The 22,152-nt window shown below is 61.1% G+C and overlaps 1 protein-coding gene across 20 annotated transcripts in view; it reads left to right on the top strand.

The window, feature by feature from the left end:
• PRR5 (proline rich 5) overlaps nt 1–22,152 on the top strand; it is a 53,708-nt gene that overhangs the window by 14,106 nt on the left and 17,450 nt on the right. For 5 of the 20 annotated variants that reach the window (XR_010835966.1, XR_010835967.1, XR_010835968.1 and 2 more), the window contains exons 1-2: nt 11,338–11,739; nt 21,130–21,210. Coding sequence is in view for 16 of the 20 variants with exons in the window: in XM_067010398.1 (XP_066866499.1) it covers nt 11,600–11,739; nt 21,130–21,210 (221 nt within the window). In the remaining 4 variants the exon portion in view is untranslated. Of the gene's footprint in view, nt 1–496; nt 1,601–2,990; nt 3,166–3,405; nt 3,456–5,419; nt 5,585–7,163; nt 7,250–11,337; nt 11,740–21,129; nt 21,211–22,152 lie in introns of those variants that run through there. The other 15 variants (XM_067010406.1, XM_067010409.1, XM_067010414.1 and 12 more) reach the window with 10 other exon arrangements.

Below are 22,152 nucleotides of genomic sequence, written 5' to 3' on the forward strand. Positions count from 1 at the left end.
TCCTGAAAAACTCCAGGGCCTCCAGGGCCCTGGCTTGACAGGCTCTGATCTGGGGTGACGGGTAAGTGCATATCTTCTGGACCAAGCTCATGAGAATTTTTTTTCTCCCGGATGGGCTTCTGTTAGACATGGCGTAGCAGATAGCTCCAATTTTTTTTTTTTTTTTTTTTTTTTTTTTGTGGTACGCGGGCCTCTCACTGCTGTGGCCTCTCCCGTTGGCGGAGCACAGGCTCCGGACGCGCAGGCTCAGCGGCCGTGGCTCACGGGCCCAGCCGCTCCGCGGCACGTGGGATCTTCCCGGACCGGGGCACGAACCCGCATCCCCCGCATCGGCAGGCGGATTCTCAACCGCTGCGCCACCGGGGAAGCCCGAGGTAGCTCCAATTTATCTTGAGGCTGTCTATTCTGTACAGAGCCAGATGGTTTCACTGGGGCCCAAACAGAAGTAGACCTGGTGCCTGACACCCTCCTGGACACGCCAGGCACTTGAGTCAGTGAGGACTTTTGCACTGACTGCAGAACACCAGGGAAGGACAGGGAAATCAACGCTGAGACTCTGCATACGATGCTCCCTTGTCCTGGGTCCCATCCCCCTTTACACCTGGGTAGGTGCCCAGTAAGCTGGTACCTGGCTTTTATAACATCTTGTTCTATTCATGCTTTCTTTTGTCTTTGATTAGGTTAAGCAAATTCATTTTACAGTCTCTTTCCAACAGTTTCGTGGCTGAAGTTTTAGGAATTTCATCCTGACATCTGTAGCATTTGCTCTCCTTCCCGCATAGCGGCTGTTGCTCTGTGGGTCGCATAATTTGAGATCATGAGTTTATTTCCAGCCAGGCTTTATCTGTGGAAACCCCAGGAGGCCTGGCTTGTGCCGCTTATCCCTCCAGAGCATCTCTGTGGTTGCTCTGCCTGGCAGCCGAGGGCTGTCACCGCCTGGGGCCACGTTTATCAGTTTAGGCTCTCTCCAACCTAACCCAGCAGCCCGTGAAGGTAGGCTCTTGGCTACAGTTTATCAGGAGCCGTGCATGCTTTTTTCTACCTCGAGTTCAGGTGGTCAGAGACAAGTTTTCTTGTCATCTCTGTCAATGGGGAGATCTTTCTCCCGGCTACCCATTTATTAGGGGTGCAGCCCCTCGAGACCCCTGGCTTTCGGTGAAGAGGTCAGTTGCATCTCCCATCGTCCTGCTTGCTGGTGTCTTATCTCCCGACTGCTGGTTTTAACCTCTCTGTCTCAACATCCCTCTCTCTCCCTACCCTACAAGGCACCACCTTCATTTAACGTCTGGGTTTTTAGTTCACGGTATTTTCCTGTGACTTAAATGTTATGCTAATTAGAGTACAGCTAGTAGAGTGTAATAGTTAAGAATACAGACTCTGGAGCTGGACTGCTTGGGCTTGAATCCCAGCTCCACCAGCATGAGATGTGCTCAGTTTCTTCATCTGTGAAATGGGAAGAGCAGTAGTTGGGGTTGCTGCAAGCGCTACAGGGCGTTGACGGAAAGCAGTAAAACACCTGTTATTTTACCAGCAAGAATGGTTTTATTCGGGAACGGCAAAGAATTGCAATTCAGGATGCACAATCTGTGGTGAACCACAGGTGAGTCCAGAGTACCATTCTTTTATAAGAGAGAAGGGGAGTTGGGAGGGGCTGTTATAAACAGAGAGTCCATTGGAGGAAACTGGGAGTTTGAAGTGTAGTGGCTTTTCATTGGCTGAATTTTCCCAGTCTCTCATTGGCCGGGCTGTTGCCAGGCGGAGGAGAAATTCTTCCTTCCTCCTGCTGGCTAGTAAAGTAGTAACCTTCTTCCTGTTGGAGGTGCAAAGGTATGTCTCTTCCTGATGGGTCTGTGGTTGACCAGGAGTGATGGGGTTTGAGAGCTCCCCCTTCTGGCCTCCCAAATCCATTTAAAATGAGGTTTCTGTTTATTAATTTTCACAAGGGCTTGATACATTAAGACACTTGAGAACATCAGTCCCTATTGAATTCTTGCATATTGCAAGCATTATACTGGCCTTCAGTAAAATTAATATTAAATATAAGTATACTGATAAGATTATCTTAATGATAATCCTAGTATTATTCTGGCCCCTGGTGATCATCCTCACTTCCTTACAAGCTCAGTTATGCATTGAGATGTGTGTAATTTTTTTATCCAGCATTTCTAGGCGGTATGTAGGAAAGAGCTTTCAGGTTGTGTAGTTCTCTAAACTGACCCTTCAGTGGTTAATGCGAGATAATGATCATACTCTCCAGGTATTACTACTTCTTGCCGAGCACTTTCAGAGCCTGTAGATACCTGTCTCTAATTCTCCTAGTAAGTTGCAGGCCACCTTTGGAAGCCGGTGGAATCCAGCTCAGCCGCATACCTGCCAGCTCTGTGACACATCTTGCCGTCCGTGCAAATCTTCCATCCTTTATCCGACTGACACCCCACCCACCCCACCCACTCACTCACCCCCCCCCACCCCCCACCCCGCCAGGGCCAGATGTGACTTTGGAATTCCTACTGTTTTTGAATGATAATGCGGTCTGTTGCTGCCCTGTAGAGGGGATCAGGGAGGCATCCTGGGGAAAGTTTTTGCACAAGATCTCCACTAAGTAGGGTAGACAGAGACTCTAAATAACCTCACTTCTGGTCAGGTCAGGTTTTGTGGCCGAATGAGCCCTGAAAAATCTGAGTTTTCAGAGCCCTTTGCGTTTCTGAATCACAGCTGGAGTCTTGCAGTCGGGGCGGGGGATTGGACTTGACTCTCACTCCAACAAGGAGAAGTGGGGATTTATAGCCAAGGAGCAGGGCGGGGGTCAGTGGGTGGGAAAGTAGGAAGAGGAAACATCTGGGGCAGGAGGATTCTTGCTGACCCACTCAGCCGAATCCTTGCTCAGGGCCAGCCAGGGTGGTGAGACAGCGGGGCGGCGAGGGGGGGGGCGGTTCTGACCGTGGGGGTGGAGGATTTGCACCAAACTGACTTAGGGTTCTTGCTCACAGTGGATCCTACAAGGACAGAGAGGGAAGCCCAAGGTCAGGCGTCGTCCAGCAGAGGGCTCCAAGGAGACTGATTACAGTTAGGTCAAGAAGAAAGTCTTTGTCCGTGTCCGCTGGGCGTTTGCCTCTCACCTCAGCTCGCAGGAGCCTCGGCCTCCGAGAGCATCTGATGGAGAAGGTAGGCCCGTCCCGAGATCCTAACGCAAGACGGAGGGAGGACGGCCTGGGGGTTGTTGGCTGAGCTGGGTCGAGGGGAGAAAGGTCTGCATCACTGGGGTGGGGACCCAGTGCCCAGGGGGAGCCAGAGGACTGGGAGTGGAGAGCGGGAGGCCAGCTGGTGATGATGGCTAAGGCTGCTGAGCACCTACTGTGTGCCAGGCCCATCCTAAGCGTCTGACGTCACTGAATACATTTACAGCCTTGGCGTCTCCCGGGAAAGAAGGTGTTATTCTGACTCTCATCTTACAGGTGAGGAAACTGAGGCACAATTCAACAGAAGTACTCAGCCCCAGGTGGTCAGCTGTCAACTAGTGAAGCCACATTTCCAGCCCAGGCCATCTGGCTCCAGAGCCCATGCCCCGAATCACAATTCTTTACTGCCTTTTACTATTAATATAATCACTGAAAAAGAAACTAGTTGGAGGGAAGGGAGCAAGGGCATCCAGGCAGAGGGCAGAGGCTGGGTAAAGGCCCGGAGGTGGGAAGCAGGCAGAAAGGCTGTAGAATGGTGGTTGCTTTGTCTCCTCGGGGGCTGGGGGTGGCAGGACGGGGCCTGGAGGGGCTTAGCGGGAGACGCAGCGGAGATGGAGGACCGGTGCCGCGCCCAGACTCAGGAGGTCTTGGACACATTGCTGGAAACGTGGAGTCCATCCTGCTGGCTAGGGGCCTTTGCTGAAGCCTCTGGGCAGACGGACAGGTCACACCTGGGTGGCAGGGTGGAGTCCCGTAGGCTGTGAGGCCAGGAGGCCGTGTCTGGGGCAGGGGAGGTGGTGAAGTCTGGAGCCCTCGAGGCCCAGAGGCGGGCAGGCTCCAGGGACAGGGACGGGGCCTACGCTAGCTGGCCCTGCAGGGGCTGGGGGACAGCAAGGGGGTGCTACCTGCCCAGGCTTCGGGCGGGGAGGGTCCCAGCCTCCTCCAGGAGCAGCCCTGGGTTCAGTCCATGGCCCACCATGGAAGAAGCCGGGGATGAGAATAGGGACCCCTGCATCTATGCTGGCCCTGCCCCTCTCAGCCTGTGGCCTGGTAGGTGACACAGGATCTGTGGCCTCAACGCCCATCTGCAGTGGAGGATGAGGCAGCCCAGTTGTCAGGGTTACCGTGGGGACCCGGGGCGAGCCCTCGGTAAGGGGTACCTCTCACCCTTAGGAGGAGATGCCCCCTCCCCACCCCAAACCTTACAGCGAATCTCCGCAACAGTTTCTCCTGCATTAGATGCATCCCTTCTGCACTGGGAGAAGCGGGAGGATGGCGAGCCGAGCACCGTCCGGGGGGGATGCCCCTCCTCTGGGAGCGAAGCCTTAGACGACTTGACAGGGCCCAGCTGACCCCGCACCACCTCCCCTCTGGGCTCTTCGGGCTTTGTTTACAAAGTCAAGAACGTAGCCCCCCCGCCCGCCCCCCCCCCCCACTGGAGCTAGTCATTCCTGCCTCCCGGGGCTGTTTGGAAGAACACCTGAAAAGGCACTTCCAAAGCTCCCACATCCTCCAACCCGGTCCACGGTCTCAGGCTCCCCCCTCCTGGGGCTTCTCATTATCAGTGTGAGTTCTGATGTCCTGAGCGCTCCTTGTTCTTTCCAAGGATTCTTCTAAGAAAAGGCTGCTGGCCAGGAACGTGCCTAGGGAGGATATAAAGCTAGACATCAAGCTCAGTCCACCCAGCTCCGCCCTGTATGCCCTCAGTCCACCTATCTGCACAGTGGGGATGGTGGCAGGGCCGCCTTGCAGGGCAGCTGCATTTATCCAGGTCAGGAAAGGCAGATGCGGACCCGGCTCTGTTAGCGTTCAGGGGCCAGACCACGGTGCCTTCGCCAGGAGTAACCTGTCACCGCCCGTCTCCCGGAGTTTGTGTGCTCCTGTTAGAGAAATCGGGAGTAGGGCGTTGAGGGTGTCTCCAGTTCGCTGAGCTTTGGGGCCTGACCTTTCCACACTTGGATGTGGGAGTTTTCTGGACATGGAGGTCAAAGCCAGAGTCTGGGGCAGTGCAGGCCCTGTCTGGGGAAAGGCAAGATACTGGTGTCTTAGGGCTGCTTTCACCGATTGCCACAAACTGGGTGGCTTAAAACGGAAGTTGATTTTCTCGCAGTCCTGGTGGCTGGAAGTCTGAAATCAAGGTGTCAGCGGGTCAGGGATCACTCCTCGTCTCTTCCAGCCTCTGCTGGCAGCTGCCTCCACATTGCTGCCTTACCTCTGTGCCTGGATCTCTGTGTCTTCAGGTGGCCTTCTCATAAGGACAGCAGTCACTGGCTGCAGGGCCCACCGGTATGATCCGGTATGATCTTGTCTCAGCTTGAGCGCAGCTGCAAAGACCTACACGCAAATGAGCTCACAGGCACCAGGGGTTAGGACTCCACCGTGTCTCTTGGGGGCAACAACAACAGGTGAGCAGCCTGGGTGCCCCAGGACTCAGCCCAGCAGGCAGATTGCTTCTCCCGTCTTCAAGTTGAGCTGGACGGGGCAGGTGGGGTCCTTTTCCGAACAGGAGGCACCTGGGTGGTGGCGGCCCCCTTGGGCCAGTGTTGCCTCTTCCTGTGACGTCGCTGAAAGGAAGGAAGCAGTGGCTGCTGCTTTTTCGGGGCTTTTGCTCCGCGCCGGCTGCTGGGCAGACTTGCACATCCTCGTTAGTGTAGGAGGTCACTGAGCAAACGTCCAGACGCCGAAGCCAGCCGGTTTGAATCCCCGGCCAGGCCGCATGACCTTGGACCCATGGCTTTTTGCAGGGGCGCCCCTGGCTCACCTGTAAACTGGGTGGATGGGAGCAGCTCCCTCCCAGTGCAACTGCTATGGAGATTGAAGGGTGGGTGCCGCGACACAGCCAGGCCACAGTAAGGACTCCACAAGCCTCGGCTGTGACCTCTGCCCTCGTTTGACCCTCACGCTCACGCTGGGAGGGACATTCTGCAGAGGAGTCCAAGGCTCGGGGCTAAGGAGCTTGCGGGGGAGGTGGCCGAGCAGGGAGCAGACCCGGTTCGGGGGGCCGTGGAGCCTGGAATCTCTGCTGTGCCGTGCTTCTCTACTCCCCTCACTGCGCCACGGGGCACCTATTTATAGACCAGAATCGGGGTTACACAACACCCGCCCGGGAGGGGCCTTGACGACTGATTGTTTGAGACCTCGTTTACAGATGGGAAACTGAGGCTTGGAAACAGTCTCCCGTGGATCTGCCCTGTGGGACCTAAGAACAGGGACCTCTGCTGGTCTGAGCCCCCGACCCACCCCAGGAGTGGGATCCAGAGAGAAAGAAAGGGGGAGTGTTCTGAGAGCAGAGGACGGAGACCACTAGTGTGGGAGAGGGGCTCCACGAGGGGTCCTGGTGGCCGTGGGGATGGGAGTCGGGGCTCAGCTGGTAGAGAGAAGACTCGAGGGGACCGTGAACATGTCAGGAGATGTCGGATGACAGAGCTAGGATGGGACGGAGAGCTCACCCCATGACGGCAGAGACCCTGTCTTTCCTGTCCCCTGCTATATTCCGAGCACCAAGAACGGTGCCAGGCATGTAGTAGGTGCTCAGCGTTTATGAAAGCACTGGCGGGCTGGGCTTCGTCCCCCCAGCAGCGCAGTGTCCCCACTCCTGCGCTTTCTAGCTGACAGCCTGAGCAGGTGGCTTAACCCCACTCGGCTTCACCGCCCCCAGCTGTGAAATCGGGGTCATAACGGTTGGTACTGGCTCTGAAGCCACTGGAAGGGACTTTGCCTCCGGAGCACCGTGAGGGCAGGACCCACCCACCTTCGGCGTCGGTGCCCCCAACACCAAAGGGGAACATCTGTAAGCCCCCCCCCCATTCACGAAATGCCACGCCTGTTGCTTTTGGTGGGCCGACGCCCATCCAGCCTTGGATGGGGACCGGCCGTCCAGCCTTGGGACGGAACCGGCGCGTTGCAGAGCGTGCGGAGGTGACCAGGCTGGAGTCACCGTGGGTGACGTGGGCTCAGCCCTGACTCGGGAATCTCTTTCCGCAGTGCGACCGTCACAGCAAGCAAGCCCTTGGCGTGCACCCCATGACTACGTGAACGGTCTCGGCCCACCTCGGCCCATCGCGGGGCAGGTGTGTCCCTATCCCTGTCCAGCCCAGAGAAGGGAGGGGCGGGCCGGGCACTCCCCCCCCTTGGCTCCCTGCTCCCTGCACGTTGCCAAGCCCCCGCCTGGGTGTGCAGGCCCTGGGGGAGGGGGGTCCCCAGCCAGCAGGAGGGACTTTCCCAGGCAGCTGTGGGAGCCCCAGCCTCCGCCACCAGGGGGCGGAAGCGTCCCTCAGAGTGGGCGGGCCTGGCGCGGGCAGGGAGCAGCCGGCTGAAGTCAGCGCCAGCCAGCGAGAGGGACAAGAGGGTGACAGAGCTGGTGGCTGGCTCTTCCCCGCTCGTGTCCTCACCGCGGTGGCCTAGAGGTCTGAAGGCCTGGGTTCCAGAGCTGCACGGACTTACTGCAGTCCTGTCCCCAGGCGGCAGCCCGTCCATCCGGGACGTGAGGGGCTGAGCCAGGCTCGGGGGTTTGCAGACCCCAGGGAGTCACGTGAGAGCCGCTGAGAGGCTCCCGAGCAATCCCGGGTCCCACCGCCAAAGACCCTGACGGGGGTTTTGAACCAGCCCCAGGGGACTTCCTGATGCAACGTCCCAGTGCCTTGAGCCCCTCCTAAAGGTCACTGGCAGTCCTAGCGCGGTGCCCGTGAAGACAAAACCTCTGGCCAGACCCTCAGCACAGTCATACCTCAGGGACCAAAGACACCTCGGTCACCATCTCCTGCCACGTCTACGGGAGCACGTGGCCTCTGAAAGGCTTCCTGGGGTCTCATTTCCCCTGTCCCTCAGCCCTCAACGCCATGCATCTTACAGATGGGCAAACCGAGGCCCTAGAGGCCGTTTGACTTGGTGGCAGGGCCGGTGGACCCCAGTTCTGGCCCCCCAACCGAGGGCTCCCTCTCCCAACAGAAGGTAGAGCCCTGTGGGGGGGGCGGTCCCCCTTAGTGACCAGGGTCCTGTACCAGCTCCTGCCCCCCACTCTGGTCGGGGAGGGGTTGGAATGAAGCTTGGATCCTGAAGGAGGGGACACTTGATGCTGTCCGGCCTGGCACGGTTCTTGGGGCAGCGTTACTCTGGCAGCTTTGGGGGTGCGTGATGGGTACCCCCGTCTCCCAGTCCCTTGAATGGAGGGCATTTCCCATCCCTGAGTGCCAGACACACACGGGCCCAGCCCAGCGTCCCCCCTCCCCCCCCACTGTTGCTCAATCCCCAACCCCTTATCTGTCCTGGAAGGCTCTGTAAGTGAGTGGAGGGCCCGTCCTGCCTGCGGGACAGCAGCTCAGCCAGAGCTGTCACGTGGGGCCTCGGGCCCCGGAGGCCCCGGTCATCTGATGCTTCCCAGGAAGCCAGAAATCAGGGTTTCTATGTCAATCTCTCCATTGTGAAACCTTGGCTGCATGCAGTTGGGGTTTTTTGTTTTCTCTCCCCGCACCGCCGGCTGTGCGGAACACGTTTAGAGGCTGGACTTGGCCATCGGCCACCCAGTTGCCCCCTGCTTTGCGGGGTGGGAGGGTTTGTCTCCTCCTGGCCTCGGCCTCGGCTTCTGGCCCTGGGGGCCGGCTGCTCCCCCTGGCTGTCCAGCCCCCCTCCCCGCCCCGTGCCCCTCCCTGCCTGTCACCAGCCCAAACGCAGGGCAGCGGCACGTTTGCCTGGGTCTCCACTACACCCCCAGTACTGGGCTGTTGGGTGGAGACGGATCTTACAGGGGTCTGCGGCTGGCTTCAGGGGGCAGCTAAAGCTAATTCCTTAACGCTGACTGTGCCTGGCTTTTAGACCCCTCAGCCATCCCCACCTCCGGCATTTCTTGCTGGCCTCTTCTCCCAGCCACTCCTCTTCTTGCCTTCTCCTGCCCTCCCACCGTGGGCTGCCCTTACCACGCACCTCCATTTTTCCCTTGATTCCCCATCCAGAGCCGTCCAGCCTCCCTCCGCACTCAGCTGGCCGCTCTGGCCAGCCAGGCCCTGCCAGTGGCTGAGTGTTTCGCACCCGAGGGTGCCAAGCAAACGAAGCCAGCCCCTCCCCCGAGGGTCAGCCTCCAGCTCGGGGAAACCATCCTTCATCCCGTCCACGCGGGGTCTGAGCCAATCCCAGGGGGTTCTCGGCTGCATTTACACCAGCGGCAGTTACGGTGCTTCTGTCTCTGTCCAGTGTGGCACCTTTTGCAAAGCGTTGAGTCCCTTCCTGCCTGTAAGACAGATGATGCTTATCCATCCATGTAACCCAATATTTACTGCGTGTCTACTGCATGCTGGGCTCGGGAATGTAGTGGAGAACCAGTTAGTACAGTCCCAGCCCTCCTGGCTTATGGCATCGGATGGAAAACTCACCAGATGACCAGAGGGCGACCCCTGAGCCTAAGCCAGGGTGAAGGCAGTCAGAAGGGAGAGGCAGGGAAGGCCCTCCAGGCTCTGGACTTGACCCTCGGGGCGGTGGGAACATGTAGGAGCTCCAAGCACAGGGGCGTATGAGTGTACCAGAGATCACTCCTGCCACCACCCAGAGGATGGGCTTGTCCCGGTGACCTGTGTGGCCCTGGGCAGAGAGGTCAGGGAGTGTCTGTTATGCTGGCCTGGGAAGGTGGAAGTGGAAGGAGTAGACGGGGTCCACAGAAGTTTCTAAAAGGGTGAGAAACCACTGAGCGTTCAGTCCTTCCTGGTCTGTCCCTCACACCGGGTCACGCAGGTCTCGGCCTTGGGGATTATGGGTCCTGGGGGAGTCAGAGGTCTCTGTTCCCTCGATTTGGAGCTCAGGGTCAGGGGGTATGACGGGTATGACTCTGCCCCCCCCCAGGATGAGGGTAATGTCTGGCACGCAGTAGGTGCTCGGAAAATGCTGGTTGATTTTCACTCGACGTCTCCTCACCAGGGTCTCATACACCTTATATGAGGTTCTCCTGGTTCCTGGAGCCACAAAAGAGGCTCACTGGCCGCTCAGCCTGGCCTTGGCAACCCACCCTGCCCGGGGCATTCAGCAGAAAGAGCCCCGGCCTGGGGGGCCTAGCCAGGCCCCCTCCACCAGCTCCTCCACACCGAGGAGCAGATCCCTGTCTCTGAGTGGGGACGATAACGTCGACCTATGCTGTGTCAGACTGAATTAGCAAAGCCCCACGAAGCCCCGGGGGGCAGGTGCTTTGATTCTGTCCTTGGGGGAGAGCATCTCATGCACACACCCTGGCATAGAGGACCCCGGGAACCCAGTGGCCTCTGAGCCTCAGTTCGCTCTTCTGTACAGCATGGGTGGGGGGCCTCTGAACACACTTCCCATGCTGAGGTTCTAGGACTGGCCCCTCCTCTCCCCCTCTGATTCACGCGGGAAGCATTTATAGGAAGACCTGAGGCCGGTGCTCTGGCGACAACAGGCATTGCTTCAGCAAAGAAATGAAGGAAGTAGCGGAGGGCGGCCACACTGTCTTGCCCTGTCTGATGGAGGGGGCAGGGGGCAAGGGGAGCCCCATGGGGATCCCGGAAGCTGGAGGGCTGTCCTGCCGTGTGCTCAGGAGGCCTGAGTTAGGCCCAGCCTTGCCATTTGTCGATTGCATGACGTTGAGCAAGTTCTTTCACCCTCTGAGCTTCAGTTTCCTCAACTGGAAAATGGGCTGAAGACCTCGACCCAGTCTTCATGATAACCACGGAGGAGTCTGTGTCCACGCGGCGGGGTCCTGAGGGATCTGTGTGGGCACAGCCTTTGTGGGGAGGGATGGCAAAAAGGGGGAAGATAACCACTGAACTGGGGGTCTGGGAGGAGGCACGAAGCTGAGCACCGTGTGGGTGTGGCCGCAGGAGCCGGCGCTGGGTGGGTGCTTGGGGTTGGATTGTGCGGTCGTCCGTGTTGGTTTCCTGTGGGCACTGGTGGCCCTTGGAAGGACAGAGGGGGCCAGAGCGCGACCCCAGGAGGGCGGACTCGGGTTGCCTGGGGGAGGGGGGGGCGAGTGGGATGCGGCGGCTGAGGCCGCGGAGGCCCCGGCCCCGCCCCCAGCTCGTGGCCCCGCCCAGCTTGGTCCCGCCTCTGAGCACGCCCTCTTTCTTGAGGCCCCGCCTCGGCTCCGCCCCTCTCCGGCTCCGCCTCCGGGGCCGCCCATGCTCCGCCTCCGGCCTTGAACCCCGCCCCCGGGCCCCTTTAGCGCCGAGTCCACGCTACCGGCAGAGCTGTGGGCGCTCCACGCTGCGGCCGCTCCGAGCAATGATTAACCTGGCGGGGCGGCCGGCGCGGGGCCCGGGGCGGAGGCGTGGGGCCGGGGCGGGACCCTGGAGGGCCGCTCGGCTTCCTGCTTTTGCCCAAGTGTCCTCGTAGAGGGCGCCGCAACGGCCGGGGCCCGCGGCGCGGCGTGGCGCAGGGCGAGGTGCCGGGCGCGCGTGGGCGCGGAGCCTGTCGCCGGGGTCACCATGAGGACTCTCCGCAGGTTGAAGTTCATGAGTTCGCCCAGCCTCAGTGACCTGGGCAAGAGAGAGCCGGCCGCCGCCGCCGCCGCGGACGAGCGGGGCACGCAGCAGCGCCGGGCCTGCGCCAACGCCACCTGGAACAGGTAAGGCCGCGCCCTCCCGGCTGGCCCGCGGGCCTCTGGCCCCGGGTCCCAGAGCCAGGGGAGGGGGAGCCCTGGAGCAGGTCCGCGGGCGAGGGCCGGCCCCCAGCGAGGAACTGTGCTGGGGGCAGCGCGGCACTTTACAGTTTGTAGAGAACTTGCTCCGCCGGAGTTGTGCGGACGGAGAGGGAAGTTTAGTGCAACGTGTTTCTAGAACGGAGGGAGGAGACCGCGGACCCGGGGCTGGTCCCAGCGCGCCCAGCTGTTGGGTGGTGGGGTGGGCCTGGATCCCGCGAGCCCGCCTCCCCCGCCCTCCCCCCCGGGTCTTCCCACGTCTTCGCTCCAGTGCTCGTGGCAACCTGGGAGGTAAATAGAGCAGGAAGTATTTATCCCATTTCGCAGATGAGCCTCGCGGGCGCAGTCGGTGGGTTGCCGCTGCGCTTCCTGTTCTGCGTTGAGGTCCCTTTGGTCGGCGGTGGGCGGGTGGCTTTCCCTTGAGCGGCCCCCTGCCCTCCCAGCTGTCAGCAGGGGTGCAGCAGCTGCCCGGCATTCTTTAGACGACCCTCCCCCCGCGGGCGCTTCCCAGACAAGCAGGGGCGTGGGAAGTCCCACCACCCCCTCCCACTTTGTTTGAAGAGCAAGGCTGAGATCCGGAAAAGAGCCGATTTATTTAGTGGGATTCCCCACCGTGTTTGCTCATACGCCCTTTTCAGAAATAGATATTTGCACCAAAAGGAAAATGGGAGGGCAGGAGAAGAGAGTGGGGCAGGCTATCCAGGGGGCTGTGGGTGCTGCCCCCATCACCACACACACCTGGCAGTGAAACCCTGCCAGATGCTGCACCGTCTGTGGTCTTGGCCACCAGAAAACCAACTGTCAACGTGGACACTCATTTATTCTGTTCATCAGTCGTTTCATGAGCGTCATGGTACAGGGCTGCCAGCCTGAGACCCTCCTCTGTGCACTAGGCAGGACGCCGTCGTCCAGCACGTGCTTGTCTTTCGTCCCCTACGAAGTTGCGAATTGCTTGAGTGCTGGGACGAGCCTGCCTCGGTTTCCCTATCGGTCAGCGGGCACGCACATTCCTTACAGGACTGGTGTGGGGACAGAGGAGGAAGGACTCTCGTTGAGTAATCTCATCAGCCCAATGACTGCACGCTGCCTTAAGAGGCGTTTCCTCCTCTCGCGGAGAGAGAAGCAGTCTCCCACCTCGTTTCTCTGCCGTGCTTTAGCGCAAGGAGCCAAACAGACTTCGTTCAGATCCGAGCTCTGCCTCTTCCTGCTGCGTGGCCTTGAGCAAGCTCTTTAGCCTCCCTGGTCCTTAACTTCCTTTTCCGTAGAATGGGCCATTGTAGGGATTAACTGTGAAGATCTGTATTAAAGTCCTCAGCACGTGCCCGGCACTCATATTTCAAGCTCCAACTCATGCTGGGGACAAACTCCTGTCAGGGAGGGCCTGTAGGGACAGGGTTTGGGGGGGCCCTCGGGCGTCTGCTGGTTCCTGAGCTTTCACCAACAGCAGCTTTCTCCTGCTGTGGTCGGCCCTGCTGGGGGGTCTCCAGGCAGAGGTGGGGGCACCCTGGGGTAGGCTCAGAGTCTTCTGGAGCTCAGGGAGGTGCCTGTAGGGAGAGGCCACCTGGGTCCCCCCCAGTGCTTCTCACTTAAAGAAACTTTCAAACTTCAGTGCCATTCTGTGCCTTGGCCAGGCAGACTGCAGGGGAGCGGCTCGGTCCACAGCCGGCGTCTCTAAGGCTCCGAGCCGCCCAGCCCTTGGACCCACGTCAGCTCCGCTTGCCATGCTGCACTCCTGTGTGCCGGGCCCCTGCATGGCCCTTGGTGCACTTTGTAGCCCAGGGAGGGAGTTACGACTACCACCTCCCATACAGAGGTGCAGAGGGGGACAACAGATATTCGGGCTTCCCTGGTGGCGCAGCGGTTGAGAGTCCGCCTGCCGATGCAGGGGACGCGGGTTCGTGCCTCGGTCCGGGAAGATCCCACGTGCCGCGGAGCGGCTGGGCCCGTGAGCCGTGGCCGCCGAGCCTGCGCGTCCAGAGCCTGTGCTCCGCAACGGGAGAGGCCACAACAGTGAGAGGCCCGTGTACTGCAAAAACAAAACAAAACAAAACAAAAACAAAAAACAGACATTCATTCTCTCACAGTTCTGGAGGCCAGAAGTCCAAAATCAAGGTGTCGCCAGGGCCTTGCTCCCTCTGGAGCTCCAGGGAAGGCTCCTTCCTGCCCCTTCCAGCTCCCAGTGGCTCCTTGGCCTGTGGCTGCATCACTCCGTTCTCTGCTTCTCTCTTCATCTGGCCACCTTCTCTGTGTCCAAACCTCCCTCTCCTTTCTCTTAGAAAGTCATTGGACCGCCTAATGTAGGGCCCACCCTAAATCTAGGATGATTTCGTCTCAAGATTCTTAACTAATTACCTCTGCAAAGACCCTGTTTGCACATAAGCTCTGGGGTAGCAGGTGGACATGAATTTCTAGGGGACACTATTCAACCCACTACAGTGGACCCTGGGTCCGTCCCCTAAATTCCTTGTGCCTCTGTTTCCTCATCTGGACATGGGGCAAGATACATAGCTTGCTCCTGTGATCGTGGAATCCGTGCACTCACCTAGCCATTCATTCATTCGTTCGTTCATTCACTCTGGTCTGAGCAGGTGGTGTTCAGTGCTGGGGAGAGGATAAACCGGGGGAGCGCGGGTGCTGACCACACATAGAGGGGGCCTGGGCTCCCTTCTCCTGCGTGTGCGCGGGGCAGGTTTGAGTGCTGGGTGCCAGGCTGCCGGCCGGCTGGGCCATGCTCACAAATGGGAAACTAGAACAGAACCGCCAGAAGCTGTTTCCTAAGCCCCTGCTGCTGCTTTACGGGGCGGGTTTGTCCCCTGTGCCCGGCCCAGTGCCGGCACTACAGAGGGTAGGGCGCAGGGCTGGCTTAGAAGGCTCACCTGTCACTCCCACCTGGAGCCCCTGATCCCCTCCCTCCCGAGGGGCCCTGGGCATGGCATGTTGTGTCCCTGTCTGTCCCCGTGTTGGCCCCAGTTAGCTCCTCGCCGGGTGTGCACCGCACATGTGTGCAAGGCCTCCAGCGGCACGAAGGTCATGTTCTTGAGCTGAGGGGCCGGCTGGGGGGCGGGCAGGAGTCCCCCGTACCTGCGTTTGGGCCAGAGGGTGTAGACCATTATGGAGCCCTACTCCTTGCCAGGCCTGGATCTGCCCGAATGCCTGAGGCTTGGCGAGCCTGGTGCCCACCCGCCTTCTGGCTGTGAGAGAGAGCAGAGGCCCCGCGCAGGTGGAGTGCGCGCCCTCTTGTTCCCGCGGGACCACTTCCGAGGCTGGGCTGATGGTCCTTAGCATCCAGATAGAGAAACTGAGGCCAGAGAAGGAGAGGGACTTGACCAAGAGCCCCTGCTCACGTTGAGTCTGAACCCTGGCCTGCCTTGAAGCCGCTGCCCAAGGACACGTGTGAGTTGGTGTCTGCTGGGGCCGGGCGGGGCGGGGGTTGGCGCTGAGAGCCCGAGGTGCAGCCCCCGCTCCTCGTCTGCTCGTCTCTGGTCCTGGACGGGGCCGCTGCTGGCCTAAGCCCACAGGGCGTCCTGCGCCTAGATCTCCTCCAGGGCCGTGATTGCTCTATACCCCGGACGGCGGTTCCCACCGACCCCGACCTGTGCCGGGCCCTGTCCCAACCCCAGGCGTGGAGGAGCTGCTTTCACCCCTGCAACGGCGTAAAAGGTGGGACTTGCTACCCCCATCTTGCAGATGAGGATACTGAGGTTCAGAGGTGCGGGCACTGCCCAGTTCTAAGTCCAGAGCTTCTGCCACCACCTCACGGGGACTCAGGGGCCGGAGGAGGTTGGCTGAAGCCCTCAGGGGGGCCGGTTGGTTGGGAGTTGGGGGGTGGAGGCCAGTGGGGGGCCGGTGCTTGGCTCCCCGGCCAACCCTCACCAACAACTTGCTCTGAGTCGGGCCTGGGTCCTGAGCCCCCTGCCCCTCTGAGGCGGTCTGGGTGTGGTCAGCAGAGCCACGGCCCTCAAAGATGTCTGGGAATCTGTGAATATGTTCCCTTACACGGCAAGAGGGACTTTTCAGATGTGATTAAGTAAATGATCTTCAGATGGGGAGATGGTCCAGGTGGGCCCAGTGTCACCACCAGGGTGCTAATGGGAGGGAGTTCAAGAAGGAGACTTGAGGATGGGAACAGAGAGGTTGAGGACCCTGCACTGCCGATTGAGGAGTGCTGACTGAGCTGGAAAAGGCCAGGAAACGGACTCTCTCCTGGGGCCTTGAAGGAGCCGCACCTTGATTCTAGCCCCGTGACACTGACAGAGCTTCCGGCTTCAGAGCTGTAAAAAACCAACTTTTGGCCGCTCTGCAGCCGCTGTGTGTGGTCTTTGCTTACAGCAGCCAGAGGACGCTCGTATGCTGGGCTTCCCTCCCTCCCGGCCCTGCGCCCTGGGCCCTCACTTCTCCCACGCAGCAGTCGGGGCTCGGGGCCACCGCGCCCCACCTCCCGGCCCCCGGCCCAGCGTCCAGGACCTGGCCTCCGGCTGGACGGGTGGGACTGCAGCCAGGCAGCCCCGGGGGCGGCGTGAGCACCCCGCTGCCCGCCTGCAGCCTGTCGAGACGGCGTGGGGGGGGCTCAGCACAGTCGGGCGTCTGCCTCCCTGGGCAGGTGGGGCTCTGGGGGAAAGCTCCGAGTTCGCACCTGGAGCCCAGCCAGGAGCCCGGGAGGCAGTTGGGGGGCGTGTAAGCCGGGGCCAGGGGACCGAAAGCAGGGCGAGCGTGACGCCGGTTTGCGGAGGGGAACGGCCCGCAGGCCTGAGAGTGGTGCCCTCAGGTACCCGCATCTGCCAGAGGGTCAGCTGGAGGCCCGGCAGGGGGTCGGATTGGGTTCCGAGTCGCCTGCCTCCCCTGTGCCTTCACCTGGGCGTGAAGAGGAGGCCCCGTGGATGAGCGAAGCAGGGCTTCACCTCTCAGGGCCGTGGCCCCCGGGGATAATGAGGAGGATGGGGGAGGCCCCGGGCCCGAGTTGCACTTCTGTCGGCGGGGGGTGGGGTGGGGTGGGGGGACACGGACAACTCACATGAGGGCCTCTCCTCGCCCCACCCCTCCTCTCTCCCCGGCGGCTCACAGCAGGGCTTTGTTATTGGATGGACAGGGCGGAGGGGGGACTAGAGCCTGTGCTGTCTGGGGTGGGAGCCCAGCGCCTCCGCCCACACCCTCGTCCACCCCCGCCCCCAGGCCAGGTCCTCAGAAAAAGCCAGGCCTCGACACCAGGGGGCGGGGCTTGAGGAAGTGCCAGCCCCTCTCGGGGTCCGGGTCGGCCTTCTGGGGACACCAAGTAGTTTTAAGAGGGTGAGAAGGGGCACCTGGTGGAGGCCTTCCCACCTCTCTGATTTCTGAGGCTCCAGGGGCAGCTCCAGAGCAGGGTAGGGCCTGAGGAAGGGCCGTGCGCCACCTCTAGGCCTCTCCGCCCCCGGAGGTTTGCTGTTTGACCCCCCCAGAGGCCAGGCTCTGGGGTCCCCCACGCACTCACTCTCTGCCGGACCTTCCTGTGTGGGCAAGTGGGCAACACTGAGACTGGTGACGGTGGTCCCACCTGCTCGCAGCGTCACACCGGCCCCAGCCGAGCCGGGGCGGCCACAGGCGGGTCCCCCCAGAGGCCTCACCATCAGCCCTTCCTCCCCAAGCCTGACCACGGGGCCCCCGGCCAGCCCTGGTGGCAGCAGGCCTCGGCACCGTCCTGCGTGCCGTGGATCCCCGCTAAGGGTCCTGGGAGTCTCCCCTCGCCCCGTGCTCCGGTGACAGATGCTGAGACTTGTGGCTGCCCTCCTGTCTGCCTACACGGGGCAGGGGGACAGGCCCGCAGAGAGGAGGTGATGGGTCAGCTGCCGCTCGGCCCTTACCCAAAAGTGCCCCGGGCTGCCTGCTGTTTCCAGGGGGCCGCTGGCAGTGCCCCCGGCTGGGCCTCGGTGTGGGAGGCCCCGGGCCGGAGTTTCACTTCTGTCTGGGGGGATAAGTCACATGAGGGCCTCTCCTGTCCCCAGCCCTCCTTCCCTCTCTCCCACGGCTCACTGCAGGGCTTTGTTATTGACCCAACTTGGACTTTGGAAAGAAGGTGGAAGCTCGGCTGCAGAGAAACGGGGAGGAGCGGGGCCTTGTCTGTCCGCCAGCCCCAGGTTGAGCAGCTGTGCGGGGCTCCCTTCTGGCCCTGCCAGGCATCAAGCTGTGTGACCCTGGGCCGTCGCCGGGCTTCTCTGAGCCTCAGTGCTTCCTTCTGCAGCCTGGGCTGACACAGTGCCCACCTCGTGGGGCGGTGAGAAGGAGATGGAGAAAGCCCGGGGCGGGTGGTTGAGCCGTGGCGGGTGCTTCCGGGGGCACATATCCTGCCCAGCCCCCCGCGGTCCCTGCTGATGACGCCAGGCACACGTCACCCCACAGGGGCTGTGATTACGAGTCCCATTGGACGGTCCAGTCTCCAGAGGCGGGCAGCAGGGAAGCCCAGAGCTGGCATTCAAGCCCAGACCCGCACCTGAACGAGCCTCGGGGCTGGAGGTGGGAAGAAGGGCAGGGTCAGGGCCCACCAGGGTGGAGGCTGCGCTGGGTGGGGGTGTGGATAGGAGAACTCAAGGGCGACCCTGGGGCTGGCCGGGGCGCCGCTCATACACGTAGGGTGGTGCAAGACCCGGGCTGGGGGGAGCGGGGCCTAAGCGTTAAACCAAATAGGCCTCCCCTCCCCCCAAAGAAGCCGGGATCAAATGCTCTCTGCACACAGGTGCGAGGGAGGAGGGACCTGCCCTCGCGGTGAGCCTCAGGGAGAGGGGACAGCAGGGATGAAGGCCCTGAGGCCGGAGGAGGCCCCTGCTGCTCAGAGCCAGGGGCAGGGGCGGTTCAGGTGACACATGGCGAGGGACCCCTGAGCAGGGACCCCTGAGGGCCTCGGGGAAAGACTTGTCCCAAGAGCCCGTCTTCCCATCCCAAACTGGGTTAAGGTGCCTCTGGGCCGGGGACCAGCGTGGCCTGTGCTCCCTCCGGAAGGTGTACTGGAGGAGGAGGGACTTGGAAAGGCTGCTGAGAAGAGCAGGGCCAGGCCTGGGAGGCTGGTGAGGGCCCCCACGCTGTCCCCTCGGCCTGATGGAGGCCTGGTCCCCAGGGAGGACTTGGCAAGGCCCCTCGGAGCCTCAGGAGGGGCCGGGCCCTCGGGGCCATGCTCCGGATGCCCCGTTTGCCAGCTCCCAGGCTCCTGCAGGTTTGGGAGGGTCTGACCTCTGCCCCCAGCAGCCCCCAGGCTGGGCGCGAGTCCCCATCTGTTAGGATTTCAGGGTGGCAGCCATTAGACATCCCGTCAGACTCTTTTCCTTTTTTTAGTCTGTAAGTGGGGACCAGCCTTACTGTGACTGTCCCCTGAGCCCATCAGGCTCTTCTGACAGCGCTGAGCAGTCTCCGCCGTGACCACACGCAAGGCTCGGGCCGGGCTTTCATCCTGACGGCAACCTGGGGGCGGGCACGTTCGTGGCCTCCATCTCGCAGGCAGGAAACAAGTTAGAGGGCAGGGCGTGTGCCCCTGGACATGCGAGTAAGCGACATTTCAACGCCAGGTGCCTCTGGGTGGTCGGGCATCGTCTGGTCAGGTGACGAGGCCTCTGGCCGGGTCGGGACCAGCTGTGGACCCCCGAGGCGCGTCCCTGCACCGCTCAGAGCTGCCTTCACCCACCTGGGATGCGGGGCCCCGGCCCTGCCCTGCCCCTTCCAGGGTGCGGAGCTGGAAGCCCCGCCCACACCTGGCTCCGTGGGGAGAGGGGGCAGCTGTTGGGTGAGCTCTGTGGCTGCCCGGAACTTGGTCCCTCTGAGCCTCAGTTTCCTCGTCCGCAAAGTGGGCGGCCAGTCCACGTTGCTAGGAAGGGTGGAGCTGGTGAGAGCAGACAGGGGCAGCAGGAGCTTGGTGGCCCCCGCCTGCTCCATGATGTGGACGGCAGCACGTGTCCAGCTGTCCCTGTACGCCAAGAATCACACAGCTCGTCTGCAGTGGTGAGTTTAGAGCAGCAACCCAGTCCTGAGCGGAGGGCGGTGGAGCCACGCGCACCTGGTTCTCACCCACGGGAGCTTATGGCTGGTGGTGAGGGCTAACATGAAAGTAAATCGGTAGAGAGGGCCAGGACCTGAGTCTGCACGGGGAAGGGAGGCAGTCAGGAGGGCTTCTGGAGGCAGTGGCCTCTGAGCCAGAGCTCCAGTATGAATAGATACTTGCCTAGTAGATAGCATAAGGCCCCCCCCCAGGTAGGAAGGGCAGTGGGTACAAAGACCCTGAGGTGTGGCTCCCCTGGCAGCTCCGGTACTCTGTGAGCATTGGGTGCCCAAGAGTGCAGGGAGACACCATTCCAGACGAGCCTTGAATGCCACATTCAGGCCTTGGGCTGTACCTGCAGAGCCCAGGGCAGGGGGCAACGAGTGCAGTGAGGAGGTACCTATGCGATCAGAGGTCAGGTGAGCATGGGGGAGAGAGAAGGGTGCAGCAGAGATCTAGCAGGTAGAGACTGGTGGGGCTTCAGCATCTGTTGGATGTGGAGGGCCAGGGAGAGTCGGGATGAATTTCACCAGAGAACGACCAGGCTGCTCCTTTGAGCCAGGTGAGAGCACAACAGTCATAAACGGCACAGGGCCCTGTGTGCCGAGGTTTATAGAGAGCCGTGGGAACCAATCAATCAAACGAATCACGGATAAACACGTAAGTGCCCACTGACAAGTGTTGTAAACGCTGTGACCTCCTGTGACCTGAAGGAAGGATCCACGTAGGCGGGAGTGGGGGGTGCACGTGGGGACCAAGCAGAAGAAGGGACATGTGCAAAGGCCCTGTGGTGAGGGCAGCTTCCCCAGTGGGGCCAGGTGCAGGTAACACAGGTACCCGGTTCAGTGAGGCAGGCGCCGGCTCACGGGCACCTGGAAGCACAGGGTGAGAAAGCCAGTTGGACCTGGTTATGTTTGGGGGTGCGAGAGACCATCAGCGGGTGTCCCCTAGTTTCCGGCCTGGGGGCAGAGTGTCCCCAGGGACACCTTCCCCCATGGGAAGGGGGGCGGAGTGTGCGGGAGGTAACCCAGGACAGCCTGGAGAGGTGACCGGTGACAGGCCTGGGGCTCCAGGGAGGCTGTGGCCGGGAGCCCAGGATCTGGCGCTCAAGGTGGGAATTGAGGCTGTGGGGCGGATGGGGTCCGACGGGGCGGCCGGTCCGTGTGCTCCAGGCCTGCCTTCGAAGCGAAAGGGCTGGCGCTCTGCTTCGGATCGGGCCCCTTCTGTTCCTCGAGGAGAACAGGAGGGGCTCCATGGGAGAGGGATGGAGGGGAGGGGTCTTGGGGCCTCTGGACAGCAACGCTCCTCTTCCCTCCCCCACGCAGCATCCACAACGGGGTGATCGCCGTCTTCCAGCGCAAGGGGCTGCCCGACCAGGAGCTTTTCAGCCTCAACGAGGGCGTCCGGTGAGTGGTTGCTTGTACCATCCAGGCCTGGGTCTGTAAGTGGTGGGAGGCTGTGCCAGGTGGGAGGGCCCCACCCCCTTGGGTCCACCAGCCTCAGGTTCCGCCTTTAGAGCCCAGGTGGGCGGTGACCACCACGTGGACCTTGACCCCAGGCCCTGTCCCGTGGCCTTCACCCCCACTCTCCTGAAGACTCCTTTTCAGGGGGAACAGGGAGGGACTGGGACGGTGGCTCAAGGTAACTCCCACATGCCCTGCTGGTGTTAAACATCACAAAGGGTGTTTATTCTGTTAAAAGAGGAAGGACTAGAACTTCCCTGGTGGCCAGTGGTTAAGAATCCGCCTGACGCAGGGGATACGGTTCGAGCCCTGGTCCGGGAAGATCCCACGTGCCACGGAGCAACTAAGGCCGTGCGCCACAACTACCGAGCCTGCGCTCTAGAGCCCACGAGCCACAGCTACTGAAGCCCACACACCTAGAGCCCACGCTCCACAAGAGAAGCCACCTCAATGAGAAGCCCACACACTGCAAGGAAGAGTAACCCCCGCTTAGCGCAACTAGAGAAAATCCGCGCGCAGCAGCGAAGACCCAACATGGCGAAAAATAAATAAATAAAGTTTAAAAAAAAAAAGAGGAGGGACCCACCCGCCTAAAGATGGGAGTGTTGTTCCCAGAAAAGCAATCGCAGCGCCGCCGAGTACCCCTCATGTCCTGTGAAGAGCTGAGAATTGAGCTCTTGTGAAGGAGCCTAGGATGGCGCAGCCTCGAGGGAATCTGCGCAGCCAGGACGTTAGTCCTGCATTTTAGTGGAGGAGGCTGAACCTCAGGGAGGTCGAGAGACTTGCCTGGGGTCACAGCTGCCGCAAGGAGGCATTTCCTACCTCTGTGCTCTTTCCCTCACGCCCTGGCCTGTGCCACCCTGTCCAGATACAAAAGAGTATCTG

This window comes from Kogia breviceps, chromosome 12 (assembly GCF_026419965.1).
Source record: "Kogia breviceps isolate mKogBre1 chromosome 12, mKogBre1 haplotype 1, whole genome shotgun sequence".
Lineage (NCBI taxonomy): Eukaryota > Metazoa > Chordata > Mammalia > Artiodactyla > Physeteridae > Kogia > Kogia breviceps.